Source organism: Panthera leo, chromosome D3 (genome assembly GCF_018350215.1).
Source record: "Panthera leo isolate Ple1 chromosome D3, P.leo_Ple1_pat1.1, whole genome shotgun sequence".
In the NCBI taxonomy this organism is placed as follows: Eukaryota; Metazoa; Chordata; class Mammalia; order Carnivora; family Felidae; genus Panthera; species Panthera leo.
The window spans coordinates 16,610,115-16,631,091 of record NC_056690.1 but is presented as its reverse complement, the minus strand read 5'-3'; the positions used below and the strand labels follow the sequence as shown (position 1 = coordinate 16,631,091).

The following is a 20,977-nucleotide window of genomic DNA, read 5'->3' as shown; positions in this document are numbered from 1 at the left end:
CATCTGCACGGGCCCGAGAAGCAAAGACCCCCACAGCTGCCCTTGTCTTGGAAATATTTTTATTGGTTCTGAGAGAACAGGGCTGTGGCGAGCTGGGACGGGCACAGAGCTAAGGAGGGCGGCGAGAGGCTTTGCCCTGGGGCGGACATGCTGTGCGGGGGGGCTGCTGGCAGGCTCCCTGGCCCACCCCACCGGCAGCGGCTGGGTCCATGGCACTTGGCGCCCGGCGTGACCTCTGCTGGCTTGGCACTGTGGCCTCCTCGTCGGCGGGCGCCCCCCTTTCCAGTTGCAGGAGTTGTGAGTCTTTCACAGTGCGGAGGGGAGGGGGGTCCAGGGTGGGCACCTCCCTGGGGTGCAGGCAGGCCCCTTCCGCCAGTCCATCCTGGGCTCTCGGCGGCTACGGCGGGGTGAGGCGCGCTCTGGCTCCTCTTCTCCCGCCCGGGGGGGAGCTTGGCAGTCCTGGAGGGGCCCTCACGGCCTCAGCGGGACATCATCCGGACAAACTCTGGGAGGGCACAGGACAGGACCGGGTGGGGAGAAAGGAGCCGTCAGGCCCAGCTCAGGACACAGCCTCCAAGTCTCCCTCGGATCTGAGCGCCCCCCCCTCCATTGACATAGCTCCTACCTCGGGGCTGGTCCCCTACGGCCCTCCGGTCTCTCCCAGTCCATCTTGCGCACAGCAGCTGGGCCCCAGGATGGGGGCTTTCTCATCTGCATACCTGACCCCTCTGAAACCTCCCAGGCTCCCCACTGGATAACGTCCAATATCCTGATGTGACCTCCAGGCCCTCCCAGCTGTGGCCCCAGCTGACGCGGCTCTCACAAGCTCACCCCCAATCCATTTCGCTCCAACCACACACGGATCTCCCTGTCGGTGCAGCTGGCACACTCACTCTCCCTCCACCTCTCAGCTTGCCTGCACTCGTCCCCTCTCTCTTCTTTTTCTTTTAACTAGACTTGATTTTTTTTTTTTTTTTAGAGCAGTTTTAGGTTCACGGCAACATTAAGCAGAAAGTACAGAGTTCCCATGTGCACCCTGCCTTCCCAGCCTACGGCCTCCCCTACTATCGACATCCGGCACCAGAGTGGGACATTTGTTCTAATCGATGAACCCACGCTGACACAGCATTAGCACCCAGAGGCCACAGCAACATTCAAGTTCAGGCTTCGTGCCGCACATTCTGTGGGTTGGGGCGAATGTATGATGACGTGTATCCACTATTACAGTGTCATACAGAACGGTTTCACTGCCTTGAAAATCCTCTGTGCTCCACCTATTCATACCTCCCCCACCGCACAACCCTTAGCAACCACTGATCTTTTCACCGTCTCCATAGTTTTATCTTTTCAAGAATGTCATACAGTTGGAATCACACACTACGTAGCCTTTTCAGATTGACTTCTCTCACTTAGCGATATGCACTTAAGATTTCTCCGTGTCTTTTCACGGCTTGATGGCTCATTTATTTTTAGTGTGAATAATATGCCATTGTCACCCTTTATCCACTCACCAACCGAAGGGCATCTTGGTTGCTTCCAGGTTTGGGCAATTATGAGTAACGCTGCTATAAACATCTGTGTGCAGGTTTCTGTGTGGACCTAAGTTTCAATTCATTTGGGTAAATACCCTTTCCTTCTGCTTCACCTGGTGGCTCCTACTCATCTCTTAGAGCTCTATTTATTTATAGCCTCCTCCAGGAAACCTTCCCTGATCCCCCCTCCAGCTTGGCAAGATGCCTCGCCCCTGTACTCCACAGCTCACTGTATTTCTCCCAAAACAGCAGGGACTACAGCGTTGGCATCTGTCTTCCTTGCTGGTCTTGGGCTCTCAAGGCAGATCTCAACACACAGTAGGTATACATACTATGTATGCAATACATACGAGCAGAATGGATGGGGGATGCTGGGCTTGCAGGGAAGGGCTGTCATCTGTGAGGGGGCACTACCGGGACACGGGCAACCTGAAATTTTCAGATCTGGTGGCAGCAAAGCCTTCTTTCCACATAGCCACACTCTCCTCAAACTTGAGTCTAAGTGCTCCCCAGAAAAGGCCTTCCAACTTTTGTGTTCTGGACACACGCACGTCCTGGTACATGTTTATCTTGTCTCTCTGCTCAGAAGGCAAGTTCCCGGAGCACAGAGTGAACGTTTTACTGTATTTTTGCCCTAGATCCCATAGCTGTCTTGAGCAGTATCTTGCAGGGTTACATATGTTGAGATCCCAGGCCTGGTTTATGATCCAGCTCCGCGTCTTAACAGTCTGGCAATTTCAAGCGAGTCCTATGACTTCTCTGAGCTTCAATTTCCTCATATGTAACACGAGGCCACAATAGTGGCAATCCAGATAGTTGTTGTGAAAATAAAATGGGATAATGTAGGTAAGTGTACTTGGTGCGGTGACTGGTACATAATACATGTACAATAAATGGTAGCTAGTATAATGATTCCTGATTCCTTTAAAAAAAAAAAAAAAAGAAACAAAAGCTTTTACTGAGCATTAGCTATGTGCCAGGTACTGAATTATGAGGAAATACAGAGATAAAGAAAATGGTGTTCTTCTCAAAAAGTTCAGTCAAGCAGAGGTACACCTAGCACGTGGTGGGGGGCAGTGTGAAGGATGAGGGTGAGCCTGAGGTGCTGCGAAAGCCCAGAAAAGAGGGATTCAGCCTGAGGAACCAGATATACACACAGACATAAACATATACATACGTATGAATAAATGATTGTATGGATAATTTTTTAGAGATGGATGAATGGATAGACACATGGACACATGAAGAGATGGATGGAACAGATGGAGAGATAGATTTGGCAAGATGGACCAACGGATGGTTGGGTGAAGGGATGAATGGGAAGGTGGATTACAGGGGTGCATAGATGGAGGGGTACAAGAATGGAAGGGTAGGGGCATGGAAAGATGGAGTCATGATGGATACACAGCTGGAAGTCTCCACGTATGGCCACTACTGCCTTGGCTTCTCTCCCACGTTCAAACCCCACCTACCTTCAAAGTCTACTCGTCCATCCCCGTTGAGGTCCACATCTCGGATAATTTCCTCTATGTCTCGGTGTCCCACCTGATGGCCCAGGAGTTTCCTCATGGCCTCCCGCAACTCACTGGTGCTTATCTCTCCATCACCATTGGTGTCAAACTAGAGAGGGCAGGGAGGAGAAAGGGGTAGCTACAAGGTGGGGGGCCCAAGACCGGGCCCCTTCTCTAGCATCATTGCCCACCCCCCCCTTACCCCGAGACTCTTCTCTGTCCAAGCTCCTTCCCTTGGCCTGTGATCCGGGGCTCTAGTTTCTCTTTTCAAGTAACTGTCCTGGGGTTGGAATTCTAACAACACCCTGCCCGTGCCTGTCCAGTGGTCGTCACTTACCTCTCGGAAAGCATCTCGAAGTTCCTTCACTCCAATCATATCTGCTGTTTCCGCCAGGAGTTTAGGTCCCATTAGCTCTACGAAGTCATCGAAATCTACATGGCCACCCACTGGAGACAGAGGAAAGGGCTAGGTCATCCATCCAACCACTCCCCACCTCTAACTAAGCAAAGGAAGGCACTGTGAACCCCTCCTTGACTGGTCCAGTGCTGGGTCCAGGGTACAACCAAAGGCCAAATGAGGGCACACAGGTGACCATGGACAGGTGGCTTATCAAAGAATGGCTCAGGGGAGTGGCCAGGGTTAGATGGAGGGAACCAGTCGGGAGGTGGATAGAGAGAAAGATACGGGCGAAAGACACACTGGGTCAGAGACAGGCAAACAATGTCAGAGACGGAGAGACAGAGAGACAGAGACAGAGCAGAAAGGCGGAGAGAGAAACAGAAGTTATGAGAGCCTGGCCCACCTGCCCCAAGCCTTACTCTTGTTGTGCAAATGGAAGCTCAAGTTCAACAAGATCCCCCAGCAGGTAGGAGTGGTGGAGAACCAACACCCACCCCACCCCCTGCTCACAGCAGCTTTCAGCCAGTGACTGCTGAAACACCCCCATTGGAGGGATGAGGGCTTTAACTTCAAGGTGGGCTTGCTACACTGACTCCCTGAGCTGCCTAGCAGAATGAGACTCTGGCCACTCATGGTGCTTGGTGGCTCGAGAGTTCACCCTTTGTGGCTCCTTCTCTTTGTGGTCTCATTTGCCTACTCCCTGCTGATGCTTCCCTTCACCTTCCAAATAAACTGCTTGCACTCCAATCCTTGTTTCGGGGCCTGCTTCTGGGAGAGCCCCAAAACTAAGACAGAGAATAACACAGTAATGAGAACTTCCTTCTGTTCGACAATCACCGTGTGCCACGTACAGCGTTGTTTTGCAGACAGTCTCTCAATGACTTCCTGTGCTCCTCTCATTGTACAGTTTACAGGTGAGGAAAAGGAGGCTCAGAGAGGGTAAGTAGTTTGCCCCAAGTCACAGAGCTGGAAAGAGCTGGGCCCAGAACTTAAGCCCAGGGCCTGTGTGACTGCAGAGGACTTGGAGGGCGGGGACGGGAAGGGAAGAGGGTGCCCAGAGGAGGGACTCACGGTTCATGTTGATCTGCTGAGAAAGTTCAATAAGTTCCATCTCGGTGGGCATGTAGCCCATGGTACGCATGCAGTTGCCCAGGTCCCGGCAGTTGATGTAGCCATCCTTGTCCTTGTCAAATTCTCTGAAGGCCTCTCGGAGCTCTGAGGAACAGAATAAAAGTGGGCATGGCTGGGGGTGGGATCCACAGAGCCTCTGATCAGAGGCAGCCCGGGTGCCCACTGGCCCGGAGAGCCAGACCCTGGAGCTGCCAGGACGGCGCTCCTCTGACAGCTGACTCCACAGAGGATACCCAGCCCCGTACCAGGCCTTGTTCCCAGGAAGCCAACGTGTCTCTGCCTCTCTTCCCACCAATCTCCCTTCCCTCAACTGCCTGGAGAGCTGAGCAACCCTTTCCCCTAAGGGGCTGCGTCTTACCTTCAATCTCCTCTGGCCGCAGCGATCTGTCCTGAAACAAAAGAAAGTGTCCTATTAGCAGCTGCGAGCGACCTAGAAGTTACAAAATGCCCAACCTGGAGGCCATCCAAGGGACAGCAAGCACCGAGTGGGACGCATGCCTGGACCACGTCTTCAAGGGAAAAAGCTGCAGCCCCACATCTCCCATAGACACGGGAGATGCCCAGGGACCCCAGAGCCCCATCCAGCCTGGGCAGAGAACCTCTGTGTCCCCATTCCAGACACAAGGATGTGTCAGGGAACAGAGCTGGTCTGGAGGCAAAAACCTGTAAATAAAGCAGGGTGGGCGGGAGGTCACAACAGTGTGGAAATCTGCAAGGCGATGGGAGGAGGGAGGGGCTGGAAGGACAGAAAGCAGGGACTAGACAGGGAGGAAGAGGAGGAAGAGGAGCCAAGGGTGTGGAGGTAGACTTCAGGCTGTGCCCTGCTGCTTGGGCACGGCCCACCTTCTCCAGTTTGACCCCCTTCCTACACCTGGCCCTGTCACGGGACACAGCATAGGACCCTGGGGGCCGCCAGTGCCAGTGGCTGCTGCCAGGGTCCAAAGCACACATCTCCAGCTTCAAGCAGTGCCCAGATCTCCTTGGGGAGTCAAGGAAACCCTGGGTCTAGGCATCTGAACAGATGGCGGCGAGGTCTCCCAAGAGCAGGCCCAGAGGACGCATGGGGTAAGCTCTGGCTGGTGAGGTGCCAGTCACCCTAGGCCTTCCCAGGAGGCAGACAGACTGGCACGAAATTGATGCCCCACTGGACCTGTTCAATCAGCTCCAAAACTGGCGCACTGGGCCCATCCTCCCTGTCACAGCTCTCCGTCCTTGGGCAGGAGGAACGTGGGGCAGGGCGTGCCCCCCTGAGGAAGCACATACCAGGTGTGGGCACGCCTATCGTGAACACAGACACGCAGGTGGGCCACAGTGAGCGTGAGGCATCTCAGCTGTGCACGCAGGCTGTTCCAGCCCACATGGTCAGGGCAGGCCCACCCACTGTAAACTGGCCCTGGGTCAAGGGACCCCAGCTCCGGAAAATCTGAGAATCTTCTAGAAAGGGGCTGCTGAGCAACCCCTTATGAGACAACCAGGTGCACAGGACCCTGTGCTCAGGAGTGGCTAAATGTGGCAGGACAGTGTTGAGAGTGTACATGAGCCGGGGCTGAGCAGGCTGCAAGCTATCCAGCCCTCAGGTAGTATTTCTAGCTGAGGGCAGGATTCACTGAAGGTATGCGTGTCTCTGCAAGATGACTGTCGGGACTTCCACCGTAAAAGCCTGTCACGGTGCATTGTCGTCACTCTCTTCCTAATCAGACTTGGATCTTGGGTGGCCGAAAAGGATGATTTTTGCCATGCCCTGTACCCCCGGTAAGCGAAGTGAGCGAGTAGGTGAGTGTATGTGTGTCCATATGCACGCAGAGGACACTGGCTAGGATAAGTCACTTCGACATGAGTCCTTTCCCCGCCCCCCCTTCAAGCCTCAAGCAGGCTTCCACTTTTCCAGGACCCAGTTCTGCAGGACTGGAGGGGAATAGGGTACTGCTGACCCCCAGGGCAGCCCCCTCTGCTTCGTGCACAGCCAGAGCCAGGAGCAGGAAGGCCAGGTACCCCTCTCCAGGTGCCTGTGGTGGTGCTGGTCTGGCTGAGTCCTGGGAGCTGGCCCCTGGATCACACACTCTGCTGTGTGAAGCAGGGCCAGGGATGCCCACCGAGGTGACAGGGAAACCATGAGCACCATCCCCAGGGGTGAGATGGGAATACAGCACACGAATACCCCTTTCTCCCCAGCTTATGTGGTCTGGGAGAAGATCTTGGCCTCTAGCGTTGGACAAACTCAAGTGCAAAGCCCAGATCTGCAACTTGCTAGCTGTGGGGCCTTGGGTAGGTCACTTCAGCTCTCTGAGCCATAGTCTCATCAATAAAATGGGTTGATACTGGTACCCACCTAATAAGACCTTTGTGAGCATCCCGTGAGACAAGATATATAAAGTGCTTAGGGGGCGTCTGGGTGGCTCAGTCTGTTAAACATCCGACTCTTGATTTTGGCTCAGGTCATGATCTCACAGTTCATGGGTTCAAGCCCCATGTCAGGCTCTGCACTGACAGCACAGAGCATGCTTGGGATTCTCTGCCTCCCTCTCTCTCTGCCCTTCCCCTGCTCACAGTCTCTGTCTCAAAAATAAATAAACTTAAAAAAAATAAAGTGTTTAGTGTGTGGCATTCAATAAATGGAACCTTCATACATTCGTATTGGTGACATTATTATTATCACCCTCTCCCGGTGACCGCTCGGATACCTAAAGGAGGTTGCCCCATATAGTAGCCGCGTGTGGCTATCGGAATTGGAATTGGAACCAAATAGAATTAACAATTCGGTTCCCCAGTTGCACTAGCCACATTTCAAAAGCTCAATGGCCACGTGTGGCTGGTGGCTACTATATTGGACAGCATCAATTATAGAATATTTCCACTATTGTAGGAAGTACTGGACATTGTATTCAGGAGGGTTGTTAAGAGTACAGGAAACCCTTGAGTCAGACTCCCAAAGTTCGAGCCCTACCTCTGCCTCCCACTAGCTGTCATCTCGAGTTACCTCCTTGACTCAGTTTCCTCATCTGCCAAATGGGGATGATCATAGTACTTACCTCTCAGGGTTGCTCTGAGACTTAATTGAAGAGATGCACCAAAGCACTTAGCACAGTGCCTTGCACATAGCAAGTGCTCAAAAATAACACACAAAAAAACCAAAAAACAAAAAACAAGCAAACAAACAAAAAACATGAGCTGCTGTTATTACTTCTTGCTGGTGGATGTAGACTCACCAGTGCTTTGCAGCCATGGGTGGGAAACTTTGGGGGTCAGATTCCCAAGTTGAGGGTTTGGGGTACATCCATTAGGGGACACGGGTTGCTGCTGCGTACTGGGCCCCTCTTCTTCCCAGCACCTCGTTATGCCCTTGAAGGCAAGTCGAGTGAGGCTCCACTGGGGCCAACTTACGTACAGGCTGCCTGTTCTCAGCGAAGCCCTTGCGCAGGAAAATGCAGGCAGGGCCCAGCAGGTTGTGCATGACCGCGCAGTTCTGGGCCAGCATCAGGAGCGGTCCTGGGAGCTCGCCGCTGGCCGCCAGCCCCTCCTCGCTCGTCTGCACCACTGTGTAGCTGCTCTTCTCCTCCTGGCGCATCTTCAGCCAGCACCAAGCAAATACAAAAGAGAGGCAAGGGCGTCACCTCCCTGCCCAACCGGCCCTCCTGGCCTCAGCCTGGCTGCTGGTCCTAGAAGGGGCTCTCCTCAAGAGGAGACCCTGGAGAGTCAGACAGTAGGGTTCGGAGAGCTCTCGGGATGCATGGGAGGCAGGAGTGAAACTGGTTCAAGAAATGGAGTCTCTGATCCTTGCCTGAAACGGATGCTCCGGGGAGAGCTGGGTGTGACACCCGTCGTGTGGAACACGGGCACACATGTGTTCACAACACACACACATGCACAAAATCACACACTCGCATGCATGCAGAAGATTAGAAAGAGAAGGAGGCAGAGGGAGGCTTCTGTTCCAGCCAATGGGAAGTGCTCGCTCAGAGACTAATGAATACGGTCCTTGCCCAAGATGTTCCCAAACTGACTTTTGTCCCTGCCTTCAACAGACCCCACTGGAAGGCAGTGACGACAATCAGAGCTGGGAACACACAGAGCAGGCTCGGGTAGGCTGCCGGACTGGCAGGTGCAAACACATGAGCCTAGCCGACATAACCAAGAGGGGGGACTGTCCTCTCCGAAGGACAGTGCTACTTAACTCAGCCCAAGGTTTCCAGACCTTCAGCTGGGCCAAGCAAAGCCCATCCGAGGGTCAGAGTCTACCCGGTTTGCTGCCTCAAGACTAGACGCTCTCTGCCCCCAGCAGCTCTCCTTCTTCCCCCTCCTGTCTCTGGCTCCCTGCCTGGCCCAGCCTGCCCGGCCTCTAGAGGCTGAGGCAGGGGCCCTCTCTCCGCTTACCGAATATAGCTGTGCTTTCAGGCCCTGGCCCTCCTCTCCTCCTCCCTGACAGTTCCCATGCAGCTATAAAAAGTCAGCACCCCCCACAGACGGTCCCCTTAGGACAACAGCAGCATCCAGACACAACATTCTAGTCCACCCTGGCCTCCCCAGGATGCCCAAGGCCCCCCAGGATCCAGGCCAGGGCACTCTGCCTTCAGTCCTGAGCTTGGATGAGCTTGGACTTAGAGGCAAACCTTTCAAGGAGAAACAGAGCAGCTGAAACTTGAAGGGCCGTCTTTGCCCAAGAACCCCAGAGCTGCCCACCCTACCCTCTGTCCTACTGTACCCCACTTGCTGCCAGGTTCCTCCAGCTCACAGAAGGTCATGCCCAGGAGAAGTTCCTGTGATGTAGCGGGCGGCCTGTCCTCCCAGGCTGAGAACCTGAACAGTCTCTCCCAGCTTACATCATCTCCCCTCTCCTCCAGTGCATCTTCTCCCCAAAGCCCCGCGCTCTGGGGCTCCAGACTAGACTCCCTTCCAACCTCCTAAGCCTCTCCCAGGCCTAGAGAGGCAGGAGCAGTATCCTGGTTCCTCAGAGGGGAGGCAGCAATTCATGCTCAGGGCAAGGCCCAAGTTCAGTGAATGCAATAGGTTTGGGTCTCTGCTTGTCTCAGAACTTCAGAGAGGTCAGGCAGACCGAGGGCCATTCTGGTTTAATGTCTGAAAGAGTTCAGGGCCTCAGCCATACTCTCACAGGATCCCAGGACCCAGGCTAGAGCAAGGGCAAATCCAGAGAGACCTTCCCAACTGGGAGGCTGGCTCAGAGGAATGTTGGCAGTAGACAGCGGCTCGACCCCATGAAACAGGCTCCCGAGATGTGTGCAGAGAATCTGCCTTTTCGTTTCTGGCTGAGTCTCGTACACTTGGCTCAGATGAGCACAAGCCAGGAAGGAGGAGGCAGCACAGCGGAGGCACAGAGCTCAGAGAAGAGATTTAGTACCCTGGCTCTGGACTCCAACAGTCTCGGGGACAAATTCTGGCCCCGCCCCTTGCTTGCTATGTGACCTTGGGCAAGTGACTGCACCTCTCTGTGCTCTGGGTTCCTTCTCAGTCCGGCGGGGATACACGCGGCCCCTCGCAGGATTCTCGTGAGAAATAAATGAGCTATTGCACAGTGCCTGGAGCACTGTAAGAGCCAAATGCATGGAGTTGCCATGGGGATGACAATGACGATGATAAGGACAACTGCGATGATGGAGATGCAACATAAGAGGTGCCGGGAGCCAGAAGGCATTTACTTCTGGCTCCAGAGGAAGTGGGAGAATATTTGCCAATCAGGAAAGAACGGAGAAGGATGGAGAAGAATGTGTTCCCACGAAGAAGGGACCCGCGGTGGCTGGGGAATTTCCACTGCGTCTCTTGATCATAATACTGCCTGGCACCAAGTCGCCCCGGGAGGCTGCTGTTCTCCCCCGGCCAGTGATGGCACCTGACAGCCTGGTCCTGCCCCACACGGAGCCCGGAGCAGGCCGCCTCTCCCCATTACGCGCCCCCCGGCTACCACGCTCAGGAAGCCAAGTGGGCAGCGGCTTGACAATGTCCCCTGGCACCGAGGGGACATCTCCCCGAGAGGAGCATGGCAACAGGAGGGGTCAGCCTGCCTCATGACCTTACAGCTTTCTAACAACACGAGCTGGCTAAGAGAAGGCAGGTCAAAGCTTCCTCTCACTTGGAAGGTATTCAAGCAGCGGGGGAGTAAGTGAGCAAGCGCTTGGCGAGGTGAAGGAAGGAATGGCTGCAGTGAGTGGGAATCCGGACGACCTGGAAGGTCAGGTGCGGGGATCTACGAATAACATTTCTGACAGCAGGAGAGAGACGCAGCCTCTCACAGAGGCAAAAATAAAAAGAAAATACCAGCTATGGATTCACACAGACCAGCGTTTCCAAAATCTCCACTCCGCTTCCACTCGGCTGTGTGACCTTAGGAACGCTCTTAAGCCCAGCTCCTTGCTCTATAAAAGAGCCAAGAGAACTACCTGGTGGAAAAGAGCAAACGAGATCACAGAGGCTGGGTGTGTTGTGGCTTTTCAGAAGAAAGCAACTGCTGTTATTACAAAAAGAAAAATGAAATTGAATGCAAGAAGTTTTATTGTCTTTTACCTTATTCCGTGGACTCAAAACCTCTCCTATTTTCTTTTTATCCTCCATCCCCATCCTAAGAAAACCCAGAGTGGAAACATTAGGATCATGATGATAATAATACTAATTACCATTTATTGAGGACTCGGTTCTGGGCAGTGGGCACAGCACTTTTATTTGCTTCTGACAATCACCTTGGGAGGCAAATATTAGTATTTCCACTTGATGGACAAGGGAATTGAGGTCCAGAGAGGTCAAGTAACTTGCCCAAAGTCACATGGCTGGAAAGAACAGATTTGAGAAGTCTGGCTCTTAAACCCTCTGCTGTGTACAGAGAGAAGAGGGGAGGTAGAACAGAGGGATAGATCTTGTTCTTAAGTTCACCTCTTTAACCTTTGGACAGAACCCGGGGCGGGGGGGAGGCTTTCAGCCTGTGGTCCTCTAGACTAATTCGGGTCAGTTTCTGCTTCTCTGCAACTGCGTGGAGGCCAAATCCCCTCCTAAGATGACAGCTGATGGGGCTGTGTGCACAGAAGAAACAGTCAACCCTCGAAAGGATCCAAGGAACAGTGGAGATGAGAGGGAATTTGGTGTGAGCAGCTTAGCTAAATGAGGAAGATGATGAGCAAAGAGGCTCAAAATTTCCTAAATGAAGAGACTATCAAACTGACCCAGGAGGTAGTATGGGGTTAGGGACAGAGATGCCATTAGTTAACCTGAGACCTTCGGTAAGTCACTTTACCTGAGTGGCAATCAAGTTCCTTATCTGGAAAATGAAAGAACTGGAAGAAAACATCCCTATCATTCCTCCTTCCTTTAAATAATATCCATGAGTTTCTTCTATGGCTTAGCTACAGAGGGCTAGAAATACAAGCAGAGCCCATTTAAAGCAAAACCCTATAGATGTAAGCCCAGCTTTGCATGAAAAATGTCTTGGAGGTGGTGATTTGCTTTCCAAAAGGAATTCTTGCAAAAGGATATCATCCTGGTATATAAGCAATAAATCCACTACACAAAGCGACTTACAGACACCTTTGCTCAACATCCTGTTTCTCAGTGGAAACAATCTGGGGCTCTGAACCAGCTGGTCCTAGTTGAGATTCTCTAACCTGATTCAAGAATTATTGAGGGTGGCAGGGGATACCCCAGTAGCAATGCGATTGACTTCAAAACCCACAATTCTGAAGGTTTAGAGACCACCAGAGAGAGGGCCAGATGCCCTCAAAGAGAGGAATGAGTCCCTGGTCCTACGGCTGGGAAGGAACCTCAGCAGCAACAGAGGCAAAGCCCAGCTCAACCCTCTTCTGATCCTACCAGCCCCAGGAAGGTCCGGTCACTCACATGCTGTGGATCTGTGCTTTTTATTTTGTAGCCCAGGAACTCTTCGGTTTCTTTCCTAAATCTTGTGCTAATTCCCAAACACAGCCCCCCATGCAGCTGTTAAGTCCCAACTTCAGCGCAGAGCCTGAGACACAGAAAACTGGGATCGGAGGGAATCTAGAGATTGAGGCAGGGAAACAGCTCTAGATAGAACCCACGGAAAGGGTAGCAAGCTTCAGATGCCCACCCCCTCCGTCCCCAACTCTGGCACAGATGGCAAGATGCCCCCTCCCCTGCCCCAGATCTTGGGAACTCCAGAAACATACCTTCCTTGAGAGATTTCTCAGTGGAGACTTGACACAGTTGCCCATCCTAAGCTGAGGCAGCCCCTCTCAGGATCCCCGGGTCCATGAAGGAGACTCCTGGGGACTAAGAGACCTTAGTCCCTGTCACAGCCAACCCCAGCCTCCATCTGCCTGCGCGGTTCTTCCTCCTGGACCGTTCTGAGCCCTCTCTCCTGCGCGCGTGCTCTCTTACTCGTCTGCCTGCTCTCTGATTTTTTTTTTTTTTTTTTTTTTTTTTTTTTTTTTGTGGATTGTGTATATGTTTGTGTGTGTGGGTTTAACTTTCTGGGCACTTTCTTAAGGACACGAAGGCAGGAGGGGAGAGGGCAGGGCACAGAGAAAATCGCCTGGAGAGCTGATGGCAGAGGGCAGCAAGCTGGGGAAAGCTGCCGGATCATCTACATCAGATTAGAGCTCAGTCCTCTCTCCGGTTCATTTCCCTTCCCTCAGCCCCTCCTCTCCTGCTGCCAAATCTGCAGGGAGATTGCTTCAGGGAGGGGGGCCCAGAATGGCAGCTGCAGCTGGGAATTAGGCCAGCAGACCCAGAAGGGGAAGCAGGCTAGTTTGGGCTACCAAAGCCAGGGTGCCTCCCAGCTCCCAGCCTTGTGCTTGCTTGCATACACACACACACACACACACACACACACACACAAGAACTCAGGGACAGACACACATCCTAATTGCCCCCTGGCAATCACAGCTGGATTGAGAGCAGGCAGTTCCAGTTGAAGGCCTGGAAGATCCTGTGACATCCCCATCACGCTCCATTTTTCACACTTGCCTCGTTACCAAAAGGGGATGAGGCTCCGGGGCTGGAAGCTGAGCCAACAGCAGTGATCAGGTCCTTCGCTCCCTTTGCTATGTCAGGTCTCTCCGACCCAAGGGAAACCAAGAGACCACCGGGAGGGCGGGGGGCATGATGGAGGCAGTGCCGGTAGAGGTGTGATCCAGGGCTGTGACCCCTCTAACCATCCTCCGCCTAATCCTGAGTGAAGATCTGTCACGGGCTTCCTCTGGGTGCAAAGCTGAGAGGCTGCCCTTGTCAGAGTGGTCTTCGAGGTCCCACGACTGGAACTTTTTTAGGTGAGTGGCTCTTCCTCGTCCCTCTGGGTTCCAGGTTTGATGTGAACTCATCTCAAGCCTCAGATGTTACATTCAAGACCTACAGGCGGAGCCGGATGACCCAAGAGAGGAGGCGTCCCTGTTTCCCCCCTGCAGCCAGCTTTTCCCAGCAGGGGGCACCAGAGGCAGGTTGGGAAGGCGAACTCTTTCTCGGCCCCGGTGCAAAAACCCTTTCACGGGTCGCTGAAAGAGTTTTCAGTCCAGGGAGGCTGCTTTCCCAGGGATTTTTTTGTCCAGCTTGAGTGGCTGGTCAGAAGCCCCATTAGGGGAGTGGGTGGGGCGCAGCCCAGAAGGTGCCACAGGCTCGCTCCCAGGGAGCCGGGGGAGGAAGTCCCTGGATAGCTCCTGACGTCTGCGCTGCTGCTGACGATGGAACGGTTTAATCAGGGGAGTTACTCAGCAGCCTTGTTTGGGCCAAACCTCCAGAGGGGGGGTACGGAGAAGGAGGGGCAGCCCCTGAGGACAGAGGGAGGAGACCGGGGAGGCGTTGACTCCCAAAGGGCAGGAAAAACACCGGGGAGATGAAACAGATGAGTGAGCAGCTAACATAAGTGTCTTCTCCAAAGACGTGTTCCTCCAGAAGAGAGCACAAAGCAGCCCCTCTGCGGGGCAGGGGGGTCAGGGTCACGAGACTCAGGTGCATGAGAAGGGTCTGCCAGCTTCTGACTTCTCACATTCCAGAGCTTCTGTTTCCTTGCCTGGAAAAATGGGGTTTCCCCTTATCTTGCTTCTAAAGCAGATGTGGGCAAGTACCCGGCGCATGGTAGATACTCAGAGAGTAATTATTAAAATGGAAGGAGGAAGTAACATTTGTCCAGTGTTTGTGTGCCAGTCACTGTGCCTGGCTCTGGGAATGCTGTGGGGAGAACAAGATAAACACGGTCCCTGCTTTCAGGGAGCTTACGCTCTAGCAGGCAGGCGAGAGCTATTAAAGAGCTAGGAAGGCACTTATTTAATTACATTTCAGGTAAATGCTATGAAGGGGAAACACAAAACCTCCGAGAATGTGAGACAGAGGAATCCGACTTAGTCTGGGGGTTTCGGAAAGACTTGGAGGTCAAACCTAGAACACCAACCATCTGCAAACTCTTGAAAAGCTGGGGCTCACCAGGGACCCCAGAGGGAAGTTGGGTTAGGTTTCAGGTACAGACCCAGTTCATATTAACTACCTGGGCAGATACACGGAAAGGCAGCCACAGCATCAAGCAGAGATTCTCAATGCTAGCTGAAGCTGAGAATCTCTGGGGAGCCTCCCCAGAGATTCTGGTTTAATAGGTGTAGGTAAGCTCCAGACATTGGTGGTGTTTAGTGCTCCAGGTAAATGTAATCTGCAGCCAGTGTTGAAGACCACTGACACGGATGCTAAGAGCTTGGAAAGCAGAGGCCGGCTGACCTGGTTCAAATCTTGCCCTTCCGCCTAGCAAACTCTATGACCTTGAAAATTTGTGAATCTCTTTGAGCCTCAGTTTCTTTATAAAATGGGTACACTAATAACCCTTCCCTCTTGGGCTGTTGTGAGCAGTTAATGAGATAATACACACACAAAGGGCTTGGCACAGTGCCAGGCACCTAGAAGGTGCCCCTTCCCCTGCCCAGGATTGATCTTAAAGGGCCAGCTGTGCGCTCCCTTCCCCCATACTCAGCAAAACACCCACTCAGTCAGACCTGGTGACTTCTGCCCCCTGCAGGCCAGCCCAGAGCACAGCCCCCATTTGTCAACCTTGGAATACGCCTGTCCTTGGAAACAGGAGACGGGAAATGGCAAAAACAGGCCCCTATGGAAAGAGTCATGCACTCTGAAGAAACCCCATCCTTCTTCAGGGGGAAGGATGCTGCTAGCTTGAGGCTTAAGGCAGCAAGGGATTCAGGGATTCTAACTCAGAGCTTGCTTAAGCTATTTTGGGCTGGACAGGTCAGGTTATGGTGGTCCTGAGTGACCATAGGATAACTGGTGATCTAGAGGGAGCAGGTGGTTTGACCTTTAGGAGAAATTTTTTAAAAGGATCGGGGCACCCGGGTGGGTCAGTCGGTTGAGCGTCCACCTTCAGCTCAGGTCATGATCTCACAGCTCCTGAGTTGGAGCCCGCATCGCATTGGGCTCTGTGCTGACAGCCCTGAGCCTGGAGCCTGCTTTGGATTCTGTGTCTCCCTCTCTCTCTCTCTCTCTCTCTGCTCCCTCCCCGACTCGCTCTGTCTCTCTCTGTCTCTCAAAAATAGATAAAAACATTAAAAAAAAATAAAAGGATCAAACAGTGGGGGCTTCTCTAAGGAGCATATCATGTGGCCCCACCTTCCCATCCCTCTTCACTGGGACAGCAGCCCCTGGGCCTCCAGAAGCCTACACTTTGAGTTCTGGAATGGAATAATAGGATCAGAGGGATGAGAAGGATAAACCCTTTGCTGATTATTCCTGATTAGGAGGGAGGCTGGCCTCTAGCCCTGATCAGTTCTATCACCAGCATTTGAGCTTGGATGACAGCCCGGTGTGAACACACTCAGGGAAAGCTGGGTCATAACCTAAGAGGTGCTTTGTGGATGTTTCTGACAAATAGGAAACACACTTATGTGACTCCCCACTGAACTGGCATGGAGCAGCACAGGCAGGTTCTTCAGAGATCACAGCCCTGCCATTTACTTACTGTGTGACCTTTGGACAAGCCACTCCCCTCTCTCGAGCCTGTTTCCTCATCTCTAAAATGGGGGTGGGGGGAGTGGGGGGAGGATAATGCCAACCTTCACAGACTGCTGTGAAGATAAGATCATGAGAAGATACTTTGGCAAATGTTTAGTGAGCTCCTGACGGAGGTCTCAGGCCACTCTTGTTGCTTCCCCAAAACAGCTAAAGGCCAAAGCGGATGTCCTGGAGGACTGTATAGGATTGATATTAACCCCAAGCTGACCTCCTCTTTCATTTTCCCCAGGCCCCCGATGAAAGGCAAGAGGGTATCCCAGCCCTCCGAGAGAGCAGTAGGGAGAGACTGGGCAGGGCAGGAATGAACAAAATACACAGCCCTCATCCTAGGAACACAGACCTAGTACGATTGAATCTATTAGGACCCAAGCTTCCATATAGTCTCCCTCCCTCATCTGAACTATAGGAACTAAGAAACCTCTGCAGACCAGAGGCTAGAGATACTGGTCATTTGCTCATTAGATATGGTGATCATGTTATGTGCAAAGCAGTTTGGGAATTGGGCTAATCTAGTCAAATCAGAAGAGATGTCTCTATGGGTAGAAAAAGGGAAAAGATGGAACAGAGCTGTGGGTTTTATACACAGTTGCGTCCTCTACAAGGGGTGTTTCTTCCTCAGCTTAGACTAAGGAGCAGAAAAAAAACCCAAAACAAAACAAAACAAAACAAAAAAAAAAACGTTCTTAAAATAGTTTTACAAAACCCAATGCCAAGAGTTGCCCCAAATCATGCCTATTCTGAGTTCATGTCTCATGCCGCATCTCTCTAGGCAGCTGGGTAGCATGTCCTCAGCTGGCCACAAAGAGGGTACTTGGGAAGGTCTCTTGTCATTCAGCTCATTTAATGGCCTTTCTTGCCCTGCTCAGAGACAGCTTTCAAAGTATCTTACACAGGCCCACATTCAAATAGTTACTCTATTAACAATAACATTAATGAAGGCTGCCCTTTTTTCCCAGCACCTACTCAAGCCAGGCATTTTGACATCCTTAATCTTGTGTGACCCTCATTAATAGCTCTGCAAGGTAGTTTTTGTCAGTCTCATTTCTGGAGGAAGAAACCCAGACCAGAGGGAGAGAATAACAGACCCAAGGTCACAGCAATGGGAAGTGACCGACTTGGGACTGGAATCTGCAACTCTTCTTTCTCCCACACCACCATTCCCTGGCTTCACCTCAAAACCACATCATCTCCTTGCAGGCAGTCAGGCAGCTCTAGGAGGTCACTGAAAGCATCCTGATTCCTGTTCCCCCTAACGTAGGAGTCTAGCTTGGTCCTTTCAATGTCACTTTGAGCCCTGGCTCTCCCTGACTCTATTGCAAATGGAAAGAAGAAGGTCCGGGACAGCACTTAGCAGTTAATCAACAATAGCAATAATAACTAATATCGATAGTGCCCTTGCTCTGAACCATGCACTCGGCCAAGATCTGTACACATCTATCTCCATGTTCCATTTAACTCCCCCAAAATCCAGTGAAGTACTATGATTTCCCCAGTTTTGCAGGTAAAGAAACAGAGGCTTTAACAAGGTTACACAATTTGCTTAAGGTTAAAAAAAATAACAGAACTTGGGAGACGTGAGAAATAGACCTCCCCACGACTATGTTTTGCCCTAAACAGATTCTATCAGAATGTTTTTGTATTCAGAATCCCATTTCCCTTCTCTTGGTCCTGGCCCTGTCTCTAAGGCCAGAAATCTCAAAGCAAAGAGAAGCAAAGAAAACTGGAGACCCTGACACAAAAGTCCCAGGCTAGGTTCCGTTGTTATTGCTGTTGTTGTTCAAGCAGATGTCTGAAAGCTGTCAGCAGGAAGCCCACACTGAATGTGCTGAGCTTTAGAGAAAAAGTCTGCAGCTCCAGAGGCAAGAGCTCCCACACGGAGGTCGTAAATATTTGATGGGACCTTCCAGCCCTTCCTGACTCAGGTGACCCTGGTGACATTTCAGAACACCGGGCTTGAGACTATTAATGACTAAGAACGTAGAAGGAGGATGGAAAGCAGGCAGCTGAAATGCTCTGAGCTCCCAAAGGGCCCATGAAGGCAAATTCTGGAAGACTGGAAAAAGAAGACTCTTTTTCTAGGAACGAAGGCATAGTGCTAGCAAAACAGCCAGAAAATGTGTGCTTCCAGGCCCGTGACCTACCCCCTCCACACTGCTAGATGGTGAGCTCCCAAACAGCCAGCACCGCAGCTATCTTGTCCGCTGTTGGCTCCCTGGTCCCAGCAAATGCTGGGGCAAAGTAGATGTCCCCAAATATCAGATAAATGTTTGAATAGATGTCACTGACTCCACAGCCCAGACCCACTCCACCTCAACATGTCGCTGCACTAACTCTCAAAGCCCTGCATCCAAATCTCTACTCTGGAGAACTGCTTCCAGCTAACTCGGCTAACGAGGGCTCCCCACAGGAACAAAGCCACACACGGCTGCCCTATCACACCACACAGCAGCCCCGCGCAACCCGAATCCACGTGCAGCTGCCTTCATGTCAGACCTCCGCCGGCATCAGCCACCACGGAGTAGTGTTTTGAAAAGGAATGTGCAGATCTGAAGCAGAACACACACGGCCTCCGTGGAATTCGGATCCAGCATGGCAAGCCAGGAGCTTGAAACGGCTTCTCTACACTACATCCTAGCACAGAAACACTCAGGGCCCCTCTTCCTCCAGACACCACGCAAACTCTCCCATCAGACCTCTGCATTACACCCCTCCTCGGCTGCCGCAGAACTGCCTCAACGCTGTGCCAGTGAGTTTGAATTAATTATGGACTCAGCACTAGAGGAAACCCTGGCTTTGCGCAGGAGTTCACAGTTCCCTTCTGAGAACCTCGCTCCCCAGCAGCACATCCCAAACTGTAGACCTAGATTAGGGAACGGATGCTCAGCTGCCAATGACCCTTGACAGAAAGGCCTAGAGGAAACCAGAGTAGCCACTGGTGACCCCCTGGTGACCTTCCTGACCCTAGAATGCACATCAACTCAGGCCAGGGTGTTATTCCACGTTCTACAACTTGACAGCTGCCCACCCGCCATCCTAGTGACATCCCTGGAGTGACAACTTCTTAAATCTCCCCAAAGTTCCGATGAGCCATAGCTCTGTGTAGCCCCTCTATGCCCACCCAGACCCTTCTCTTTTCTCATATTTTTCAGTCTCCATCTAGCTCTCCAAACTTTTCCCAGGTCTCTGGGGCCACGACAGCTCATGACTAGTGTCTTCCATCCCCAAGCAAGGCTGTGTGTCCCCGCGGTAGCCATTCTTGACTCCCAGACTCCAAACCCTTTGCTCCCTTGGGTGGCTCACTGGCAGTCTTGGCTGGAGACCGGAGTTGGCGCCACCTGCTCGGAGCGCCCCTCCGGACCCCTGCAAAAATCTCCAGACGGTTTGTGGCGGTCGTTCCCTTGCAGGACTGGCCTATTCTGGCAGGTGGAGGGCGGCGAGGCGCTGGTGCCTCGCCCAGAAGAGGCCCGGAGCGTGGACAGCGCACAGGGTGCTGAATCAGGCACGGGGGAGGCGGAGTGCCGGCCAGGGCGCAGGGCTGCGGAAGGACTACGGGGAGCGTGACTGGGGGGCCGCGGGCAGCGGAAGGAGGGCTGTGGGCGCGCGCAGCCGCGGCAGGGTCCCGAGCGCCTTTCCCGGGAGCGCGGACGGGAGGCGCGGCCCTTACCTGGCCGAAGGCGGAGCTGAGCATGGGGCGCAGCTGGTGGAGGAACGGGTCTGCCTCGGACGCGGCGGCTGGAGCTGAGTCCCCGCGACCCGGGGCTCGCAGCGAGCCCCGGAGGCCGAGCGCCGGGGACAGCCCCCGTTCCTCCCCATCCCGCCCGCGGGCCGGCGGCAGCGGCGACGGCGGCGAAGGTCGGGACGCCGCGGTCGGCAGCGCCTCCCGGGGCCTGCAGTGCGCCTGGGGGAGCCCGCGCCTGCTCCCCCGCGCGCCCTCCTCTCGCGGCGCCGGCCGGCACAGGGGCCTCCGCGAACTGGGGTCCCCGGACGGCGGCGGCGTGCCCGGGCCGGTGCCGGGCAGCCGGCGGCCGGGCAGCCCTGGCTCCCGGGCAGGGCCGTGGCGGGGAACCCGGCTGCCCCCGCTGGCCGCCGCCGCCTTCAGCAGCGATGTCTTGGACTCGCTTTTGGCGATGTGCGAGCTCATCGCGGCGGGGCCCGCGCTCGCATGGCCCGGCGGGGGCGGCGCGGTGCGGCGCGGCGCGGGGCCCCCGGCGGGCAGAGAGCGGGGCGCCCGGCGGGAGCCAAGCCCGAGGACGCGCTGGAGGCGGGCGCCGTCCCCCGGCCGCTTAAATGCGGCCCCGTCGCCGCCGCCCATGTGACAGCGCAGCCTCTACGCCCGGAGCCCCGAGCTTCCCGGCGGCTGGCGGTGCGGATCTGGGGGGGCTGCCGGCTGTCCCCGAAGAGCCCACCCCCGGCTCCTCGGCGGCCCAGGTACC

At 53.7% G+C, this 20,977-nt stretch overlaps 1 protein-coding gene across 3 annotated transcripts; it reads right to left on the bottom strand.

Annotated features, from left to right (window-relative positions):
- Positions 1-50: 50 nt before the first annotated feature.
- Positions 51-20,856, bottom strand: CABP1 (calcium binding protein 1). 3 transcript variants are annotated; one of them, XM_042910552.1, is made up of 7 exons: positions 20,209-20,856; positions 7,960-8,139; positions 4,933-4,963; positions 4,515-4,658; positions 3,381-3,490; positions 3,005-3,152; positions 51-505 (listed from the first exon to the last, which is right to left on the bottom strand). In XM_042910552.1, the coding sequence occupies exons 1-7, from the start codon at positions 20,854-20,856 to the stop codon at positions 480-482; spliced, it is 1,287 nt and encodes a 428-aa protein (XP_042766486.1). In that variant the 3' UTR covers positions 51-479. The 3 variants fall into 3 exon arrangements, with proteins under 3 accessions (XP_042766486.1, XP_042766488.1, XP_042766487.1); XM_042910554.1 differs by lacking the exon at positions 20,209-20,856 and adding an exon at positions 12,713-12,912; XM_042910553.1 differs by lacking the exon at positions 7,960-8,139.
- Positions 20,857-20,977: the final 121 nt, after the last annotated feature.